Source organism: Cyprinus carpio, chromosome B12 (genome assembly GCF_018340385.1).
Source record: "Cyprinus carpio isolate SPL01 chromosome B12, ASM1834038v1, whole genome shotgun sequence".
In the NCBI taxonomy this organism is placed as follows: Eukaryota; Metazoa; Chordata; class Actinopteri; order Cypriniformes; family Cyprinidae; genus Cyprinus; species Cyprinus carpio.
In genome coordinates this window covers 1,992,374-2,002,691 of record NC_056608.1, presented here as the reverse complement: position 1 = coordinate 2,002,691, position 10,318 = coordinate 1,992,374, and the positions used below count along the sequence as shown (strand labels likewise).

The 10,318-nt window shown below is 37.1% G+C and overlaps 1 protein-coding gene and 1 pseudogene across 1 annotated transcript; one reads left to right on the top strand and one right to left on the bottom strand.

Annotated features, from left to right (window-relative positions):
- Nucleotides 1–373: 373 nt before the first annotated feature.
- On the top strand, nt 374–1,043 carry med9 (mediator complex subunit 9). Its single transcript, XM_019080093.2, has 2 exons — nt 374–515; nt 688–1,043. The coding sequence occupies exons 1-2, from the start codon at nt 409–411 to the stop codon at nt 905–907; spliced, it is 327 nt and encodes a 108-aa protein (XP_018935638.2). The 5' UTR covers nt 374–408; the 3' UTR covers nt 908–1,043.
- A 2,951-nt stretch (nt 1,044–3,994) lies between these two features.
- LOC109063015 lies at nt 3,995–10,142 on the bottom strand (annotated as a pseudogene).
- Between the last annotated feature and the right edge of the window lie 176 nt (nt 10,143–10,318).

Genomic DNA, 10,318 nt, shown 5'->3' with positions numbered 1-10,318 from the left:
CAGCGATCGTTTCTTTCTAGAGCCTACAATGCTGTCTGGACACACAATGGAGGATCGTTCTGTATGAGTAATTGTATTAGCCTATTTATTTAAATCAACTTTTTAGTATTTATTTATTACTTTTAATAAATGTTTTATTTATTTAGTAGTTTCTTTGTTTCACTGCTCTCCGTAAAATTTTCCAGGATGAAGAGAAACATATATTGTATTGTATTGTAATATAATATAATATAATATAGGCAGATAATTAAATTGATTTTTCCCCCCACGTTAATGTAATCTTTATTAAATAATCATTATAAAAAAACAAAGACAAAAAAATAGACAAATAAACAAATACAAAAACAAATTCTAAAACATAACATGGGCGTCATGACGTTGTTTACGCAGAGACGCTGACGCGCGTTGATGACGTGCAACCCCTCTGTGAAAACAAACATGGCGTCTGCTGTACCGGAGGTAGAGGAGGCTGAAGATTATTCCTTTTTGCCTATAATTCACGACATCATAAAATGGTAAGAATTATACATTCTTCTGTTCTATGTTTCAAGGCACAGAAACGCATATCTAGATGCTGATTTCGCTACGTTCTGTCACTTGTTGCCGTCGGCTCTGTGTAAACAACGGCGGCTCACGTGTTTGACGTCGCTCAATTCTACCGTTCTGTGTGCGTTCACCTCTCGACAGCATGGACAAAGACAGCCCCGACGTGCTCCAGGAGCTGAACAAGCTGAAGACGAAGATTCAGGAGGCTCGTGAGCAGATCGCGGCGATGCCGGGGGTCGACATGAGCCCCGCGCTGCAGGAGAGCAAACTGCGCATGCTCCGAGAGCAGGTCCAGACCAAGAACCAGCTTCTGCAGAAATACAAGAGCCTGTGCATGTTCGACATCCCCAAACCCTCCTGACTCTGAAAGAACGAGCACGAGCAGCTGTGTGTGTGTAACTAACTGACCCACCGCTAGAGGCGACACCGATGTGTACTATTTCTCAGTTTTGTATCATCTGTATATATGTTTTTTGTTATTACTCTGGGAATAGCACATTAAATAATTACCTGATTCTGTACACATAACCTATTCCGAACACATCACATTAAACATTATTGTGCATTATATTAAATCACTTCTTTAATACAGGTTTTTACTTGCATTTCAATGTAAAATCATATTTAATGTGCTTGGGTGACCCGAAACTATATTAGAGTCTCACTGAAGCCATAATAAATTAGTGAAATGACAACCAAGTCAACAGAACGCCGTTTTGAAGGTATTTTCAGGTTATTGTGAAGTTTTAAAGGCGATATCAAGGGTATTTATGCTTTTAGATGTAGATTTTAGTGTGCTCATTATTGGGGTCTTATTTTAAATCCATAAGATTACTAATTACTGGCCGTCTTTATTTATTTATTTTTTTTGCATCAAGTGTGTGCACAAGCAATACTCAGATAGTATTGAGACATCCTATTAGATATTTTCAGATTACTGTGGTTTTCGCATCTATACAGGTACAGGTCAAAAGTTTGGAAATTACTATTTTAATGTTTTGAAAGAAGTTTCTTCTGCCTCATCAAGCCTGCATTTATTTGATCAAAAATACAGAAAAAACAATGTAATCTTGTGATATTATTACAATTTAAAATAATTGTTTTTAAATTTATTATACTTTAAATGATCATTTATTTCGGTGATGCAAAGATGAATTTTAGGATCAGTTATCACATGATCCTTTAGAAATCATTCTAATATGATGATTCATTATTATCAAAGTTGGAAACGCAGTTCTGCTGCTTAATATTTTTTCAGTGATACTTTTTTAGGATACTTTGATGAATAAAAAGTAAAAAAAAAAAAAAAGCTTGTTTTTTAACATATAAATATTTGTAATAACAATATACACTACTTGGTCAGTAATTTGGGGTCAGTATTTTTTTTTTCTTTCTTTTTTTATATAAAATTCACTACTTTTATCAGCACGGATGTGTTAAATTTGATTAAAAAGTGATAGTAAGAAAATATATTATTAGAATATATATTATTAGAATTTATTTTTATTTTGAATAAATGCAGTTCTTTTTTAACCTTTTATTCATCAAATATATTAGAGCAGCAGAACTGTTTCCAACGACTCATAATAAATCGAATATTAGAATGATTTCTAAATGATCATGTGTGATAGACTGGATGTTACATGTGACACTGGGAAGGTGGAGTAATGATGCCTAAAATTCAGGCTTTGGCATCACAGGAATAAATTATTTTTTTTTTTAAAGTATATTTCACAATAGAAAACAATTATTTTAAGATGTAAAAATATTTAAAAATAATAATAAATCTTACTTATCATAAACCAAATAATGGTTAGGCTGGATGAAGAGAAGAACTACTTTCAAAAAACATTAAAAATAGTAATGTTTCCAAACTTTTGAAAATGAACTTGCATGAAACCATATTTTCAACTCAAGATGAGCTTTAGCTGCTTGAAATGAAGTTGCATGAAACCATATTTGTTGATGTGTTCAAAGGAAATATTGTGGCATGCATCATTCCAGCATACAGTATCAGTTTACACTTTATTGTACCCAATAACAGACGATATCTGAGACAACTCCTAGAATGTATTTTTATATTGTTTAGTTGGTTTCTTTAAGTTGTGATGCTTGGAAATTTAAATGAGAGTTAGCACAAGCTTTCACTTTGGGTATAACGATATTATATAGTAAGATAGATAGTCATATTGAAGCCTTATATTCCAAGCTATATCGAATACTCAAAGTCAAGGTGTGTCCACAACAGACAAATGACAACAATTTGAGAATCTATAAGTATATTTTTCACATTAAGGCCCTGTTTTAAACAGATATTTTAAATATGTATACACAAGATGAGCTTTATCTGCAAGTTCGGATGCAATAAAAAAAAATAATAATAATTGTATAGAAACAATATTCAGGTCTCATTCCATGCCACAGCAGATGAATGACAAGCTGTTTTTGCTTGGCGCCATGTGTATACACAACAAAAGACAATAGTTTGAGCTTCCCAGAAGGTATTTTGATATTATTCTGCAGTTTTCAGAAAAGTTTAGCTTTAGTTGCATGCTTGGATGAAATCGTGCTTTAATGTGTTCAGAGACAATACTTCCTCATTCCAAGCTATAATTGATGAGTGACAAGCAGTTTTTACTTTGCTGTCAATTAAAGACAATAGTTTAAGAATTCTGTTGGGTTTTTTCTGATTATTCTGCAGTTTTGAGGAATATGTCTGGCTGGGATGTTTATACTCGATGGGGTTTATCTGCAAACTTTCAGATAGATCATGAAACCATTTTTAATGTGCTCAGAAAATAGAAAAATCACCAGCTGTGTTTTATTGGGATCAAGTGTGTACAGTGACAGTAGTTTGAGCCTGGTTATGTTATCTGGCAGCTTTCAGATGATATGGAAATATAAAACCATTTTTTTTTTTTTTTTTAAGGAGGCGTCAAGTGTCAACACCTAAAAACAACAAAAAACAAAACATCCAACATACCACCAAATCTAAAAATCTAAAGCATATGCATTTTTCATGTTTTGAGTAAAAATAAAGAAATGAGTAAAATAAAGAGAAATGTCTTCAGCCCGCCGCGTCTGCCTCATAAAAAAAACGATTTTATTTCTGTTTGTGTCACAAACAACATCGACACAGAAGAATAAATATACATTCATTGACAGTAAAAAATTGTTCAAATAGCAATAAAACATTCAAGTCGATTTCACTGTGATCGAATCTAACCAACAAATGTAAACAGCTGACATTGCAACTCAACCGTTCATTTCTCCCCTTCAGTACCTTCCAACAAGGCAACAAGCTGTAAGAAAAGCATTACACGATAAGCCAGACTACAGCCTGGGACTGAACAGAACAGTCGGTATTCTGGGAGCTCTCGCGAGCATAACATGCATGCACTCCCACCACGCCAGCTAAGAGATAAATCAAACCAATTACACCTACCGCCCGAACGAAATTTATCCGGAGTCACCGCGCAACAGGCACAACTCCCTCTGCCGAGAGACTGCAGCGACACGGCTGCATCCCACAAGAATGACCGCAGCAGCGCTGGAAGCGGCTAGGTTCTTAGCTGATAACGCATCTCTCTTTGTCCTTCGCCTGGCCGCCTCCTATCGCCTTCTCTTTGATGTACATCAAGTGCACAATGCACGCTCGGGCGGCGCGCAAAAGGCATAACGATACTCCATGCACGCGCCGTCGCCGATCTTCTTTGTTTCGAGGGACTTCTTGTGCAGATATGTCGCAGTACTGCACGGGACACATTGCGGATGGAGGTCAGGAGGCTCATCTCGTTGTGGCAGTTTGGCGAGAGTGAAAAGTCTCACTGGAACATCTGGTCCACGTTAGTGTTCCTCTTGGCGGCAGATCTCGAAGTACGACGCACTGCTCGTCGCCGGCGATCAGCTGCTCTGATCCATCCTCGCGCTGTGAACCTCGCAGAACTCGCTGGCGGTCGCCCTTGTTCCCGCAGATGACCAGGGGCACGTCCACGTTCTCTATTGGTCTTGTTTTTAAGGCAGTACTTGGTCTCTCGTAGATCTGCTGCTTGAGCCGCTGGACGTCCGCGCAAGGACTCGCGGTTGTCCAGACTGAACACCAGGATGAAAACATCACCTGTGGCCAAAAGAATTAAGAGAGAGATTAGAAATGCATTCTACTGCTTAGTCAACACTAGTCTGATATTTCAGCTTGATCTAATGAAAGTGCGTATCAGTAGCATGAGTTTTGATTAGTTAAATGCATTTTCTAACGCGGGCAAGGTATTTACCTGTGAGAATGGATAGCCTCCTCATAGCTGGGAACGGATGGTTCCCTGAAGTATCCAAAATGTCCAGCTGGTATACATCTCCTTTAATGCTGTAGAGTTTCCTGTGGAAGTCCTCTATGGTCGGCGTGTACTGCTCCTCGAAGGTCCGTTCAGAGCGAGACACATCGCCCGTCTTGCGACTTTGGTGGGATCCCGAGGAACCATCGCGATAGCACAGTTTTTTCGCCGGGATGTCAAACTCGTTCTCTGATGGACTCTTTTTCTTTCTTAATCATGTTTCGTGTTGTGTGAACTCGGGGTCTTGGTGAAGAATAGCTGTTTGTGTTTAGCGCGTGTGGCTCTCTGAAGCGGAGGGGCGCGGAGCGCTATTTACGCGCCGCGCTCCTCCTCCGAGCGCGTCAGGGGGGGAGAGACTGACGCGTCAGTTCGGGGACGCGCTTTGGGTGAGTAATACCACAAAAATGTACGAGGAAAGAAACTTTACGTCGTGTTTCGAATTCCTATTTGGGGCATTTTTTTTTAAAAAATAAGCCCTCCTTCTCCAAACCCCTTTTTAAAAGGCATTTTTTGCACTGTTAAATTTCGTCAATAAAAACTGATGTTTCAAAAAAATTACAGTTTTAGGGTTTTAGGGCTCGGGTAGGGATACTTGGAGTGTTTTAAAAATATTTTGACCCGGGAAACACAAAACCGTCATTATAGTATTTTTTGAAATTGAGATTTTAGTAAAAATTGGGCAATTTTGGTGAATCAACTATTTGAAAATCGGGAATCTGAGGGTGAAAAAAAAACTAATATCGAGAAAAATCAGTTTTAAATTTTGTCCAAAATTTCCCAAAGCATGCATATTACTAATAAAAAATACGCTTTGATAAAATTTCGTGGGAAACTTACAAATTTCAAAACAATATCCTAATGATTTTTGGAAAAAAAGAAAAATCCCCATAAAATGTATTTTTGGGGGTTTTTTTCTACAAATAAACCCCGCCAAATACTTACAGAGTCACATTTTTGGGTCATTTGGGTTCATTTAAAACTTGTAAAGTAGGTTTTAGTGTTTGTTGATAACACCGAGCTGTCTATTGTTTTCCTGACCACATTACTGGGGAAGCTATCTTATGGGAATTTATTTTTCTTGATGATCATTTATTTATACACATTTCACAGTAACGCGGGAATTTCATAGCTCAGTAGTTGTTTTAAACAATAAGGCTGCATAATTCACGAAAAAATGGGAAATTTGTAGCAAAACTGTTTTTGAAGTACAGTTTTGAAAGTTCTAGCGGTTTTTTTTAAATTAATGCAACAGTCGTCCAAACACATTAAGAATGTATGCGTTAAAATGTAGCGTCGGTTTAATGTTTTTTTTGTGACCACAAATTGGGAAAGGGAAAAAGAACCGCCCTTTTTGAAAACATTGTCGTTAGTGTTTAACAGCCCCGATTGTGTAAGGTAATAAAAACACAGGAGTCATTTCCCTAGTTCAGTGGTCTGCTGCAGTCTCTTATAGAAGCGCGCCCCGCGCGTCACCGCACAGCGGCGCGCCCCCAAGCTTCCAAGCTCACAAGCACTTCTCATTTTATTCTCATTCCCATCAAGAGGTTCAGTTATGCCGTCCGTCGTATTCATGCGGAATGAAGCTCAGTTCAGGATTTTTCTGTAGGTCCATGAGCTTTTTTTGAGAGCCAAGGCCATTATCGAACCCCTCTTAACAGTATCATTCACTCAACTGAAAATTTGTGCAATCATTACTCACGCATATATCATCCAAACCAGTTCATCGACTGCTTTTCCTTCCTACACACAAAAGTCATAACTATATAGATAAACTGAGCACAATCAGCATATTTAGAATGATTTTCTTAAGATCTGTGACCACTGACGGCTGGATAATGATGCTGAAAATACAGCTGCGCATCACAGAAATAAATTACACTATAATATATTCACAGAGAAAATTTATTTTCAAATTGTAATAAAGATTTTCAGTTTTTTTTACTGTAATTTTGGTGAGCAGAATATCTTACATATATATACCACTAATATATAGCCTGTAAAATAAATAGTACAAGGCTAACACACTAACAATCATACTGCATGCACAGTGTTGTAATAGACACAATAGGTCAAGTGTTTGTGAGTTAATGCCTTAGAAAATACACATTGTAACTGAGTTTCAAAATGCTCTTTCCAGGAATTGTTGAGTTTTTAAGTGATCCTTAAGGTCTGAACAAGGCGACACCTAATTAAATGAGTACGAGTCCTGCAATTAAACCCACAGTCCTGCATAATCAAACCTTCAGCCCTGACATTTATAATGACCCTGAGAGGTTTATTTCTTTGTATGCATGTCAGCTGTCAGGTAATTCAATCCATAAGAGTTTATTAGAGGAGAGAGAGATGAATGCAAGGAAAAAGAATGAGTGCAAGGAAGTCTCAAAGACAAGGATGATAGGAGACAGAATATGGCAGCTATAAACGATCCCGTTTTTAATTAAATGCATTATAAAAAGTGTTATATGAATGAAAAATCTGACACCCTTGTGAAAAATGGTGCTTGGCAGTGTAAAATTTCAAATCTAAAATTAGGTTTTTAAAAAACTGCATGGGATTAAAAGGATATATACAGTAAGTGCACTTAAAGTTTGTGACTTTTTTTATGACTATATTTAGTGCTATATTATTAGCACTTTACTATATAAAGTGCAATTTGTAACAATACTAAATTAAAATTTTACTTAACATTTAAAAAAAAATTTAATATACTTTTTGTCATGCCATAAATTATTACATTTATAGTACATGAAATAAAAGTTTGCCATTAAACATGACATTAATGTATATTTTAGTTTACCAAAAATGCCCATCACAGCATTCAGCAATTATATTACAAATTATATATATATATATATATAGTAATTATGAATTACATATAAAGATGTACTTAAGTTCAATTTAAGTAAAAACGCATTCTTAAGTTCAGTTAAACTGCATTTAATTTACATTTTAAATGTAATGCATTTTTGTTTTCACTAAAATTGCAATTGAATTGTTCATTAAAAATGTTTCAAAACTGGGTGGTCCTGTGAATCTTTATTGACCGGGATGATTTTTAAAAATAGCAAATGTTTTTGTGGACACTGCAGCAATTTTGGTTGCACGTTTGTTGTTTATTGTGAGCGCGTGTAAAAGACAAAGCAATAGACAGGACATGGTTTTCACATGCAGTGTCTGGTCATTTTAACTCATTTTAACACAACTCGTGTAAAATATGGTTGTTTTGCTGTGGTGTCAGAGACTAAACAGAACTGGAACAGAGGAAGAGGGAAGTGATTACAGCATAAATTAAAGAAGAAACAAAGCAGAAAACAGATGCATTTCTATTCCTCAGTCCCAGTCACGACAACACAGAGCGGCGCCAGCAGGAAACCCCATAATAACAACATTAAATATTATTACATGCGAATCGATGTATTTAGGGTTAGATACTGATCTCTTTTTCCATTTTATATAACAAGAGATTAATAAAAACAAATTATTGGCACAGTGCGCAAATAAAATGGATTGATTTACGTTGTTTTGAAAACAGTCTGGTCTGGAGGTCGTATTATGTACCGCCTGGCATGTGTACTATATTCTTTCAAAGAGCTTATGATGTTCGTAATACGCTGCCCAGGGTTTCGGAATTGATTGTGTTATGCTGATCTACATCAACTATCAGATCGCTCATGGATTCTTTACGTCTGCAAGCCGAATCCAAAATCATTGAGAGACTGTTCTTGGCAGCAGCCGACTGTTGTGTTGGGTCAAGGGTTCAAAGATTTGAGCCGCTAACCATGGTCTGTTAATGCTTTAAAGGAATAGTTTTCACACCACCCAAAAAGGAAAATGTGCTTACACTGTCCCTCACCCCCCTTGGTGGTCATCTGATATGAAGATTAGTTTGTTTCTTCATCAGGTTTGGAGGAATGCAGTCATTGCATCAGTGGTCTCCAGCAATGGATGCTCTGTAAGTGAATGGGTGCCGTCAGAATGAGAGTCCAAACAGCATGATAAAACACATCACAATAATGCACAAGTAATCCACACAGCACTCCAGTCCTTTCAGTTAACATCTGGAGAAGAACACAGATGAAACCACATCCTCCTTGGGGGGGGGAGCTGTTGTTTAACTCAAATATGAGTCATATCCATAAATACAACTTCCCTCCAGGAAAACAGTGTTCTGGGTGTGAATCAGGAGAGAAATCTTCACAGATCAGCAGTGTTTAACAGCTCTAAACAATTATGTTTCTGATTTTGAATTGTGAGAGACAACAGCAGATGCACTTTTTCACTGAAGCGCGTTATATGGATTATGGATGTTAGTTTAAAAGGCGTCTTAATCTGGATTTGTGTCATCTTTGTCTTCTTTGTTTTAATGTGAGTTTTAAATGTGCATTTGCGATGTTCTATATATATATATTATATATTTTTATTTTATAGTACAATTGTTTTTATAAATATTGGAAAACCGTCTTATTTGTATTCTTTTTTGAAAAGTTTTGAGTTAATAGAATAATGAAATCAAAATAAAAGAAACACTAATAAAAGTTAAATATTTATTCATTTAATTGCCCGGTCAGGTGACACATTAACCAATTATCAGAAGAGCCATAAATAGGCAAATGCGGTTGTTGATAAAAGCTTAAATTCTCAGGGGGACTTCAAGTAAATTATGCGTCTAACGGGGTTCAGCTGACAAAACATTTGGGAATCTCTGTCTTACCATTAGATTGGAACACAAGTGTACTGTACATAGTGAAACGAACCGTATGTGTCCCTTTATTTTTACCTTTGGAAAGAAAAACATACATCCTGTGGAAATAAAAACAGAGCAAAGTACATTAACATGAATCAAAGCGGACCCCCCTAGAACAGCGTTATTTCAGCCTAGGCGTGCATTAGGAATGGATCAAGGAAATTAAAAACAATCCCGCATCTTTTATGGTTATGAGATGTGAGCAAACTACAAGATTAGCAGCAGCTGGATGTCGGATGGCTACAGATGAAGATTGTCCATTGCAAATTCAAGTGTTTAATCATCCACTGTGCAATTTGCAGCTGTGTGCTCGTTAACTCTCTTTCTAACCATCAGAGTATTATACAGATCAATCAGACCCAGGTCATTCAAATGCTGCAGGTGTTTACATTAGAAATCATCTGCATCCACAGTTTTGCCATCCCAGAAGCGTGCAAGCATGGAATCCTGAGGCGGCTTTACTTTGTGCCTGCAAGCGCTGGCTCCTCTGCCGGTGAATCTCCCTGGTGACGGTCTGCAAACATGAAAGGTGGCGCAAACACAGACAAATCTCAAGAGCTCGTGTACCAGCCTGAGCCAGGCACCGCAGGAGAGAGAAGAGAGAGAGAGAACTCGCCAAAAATAGGGCAGAAAAGGGGCCTTAGCACTGATGACACAGGGTGTATTCAGGAGATTTTAAGAAAACATTTCGAACGGCATT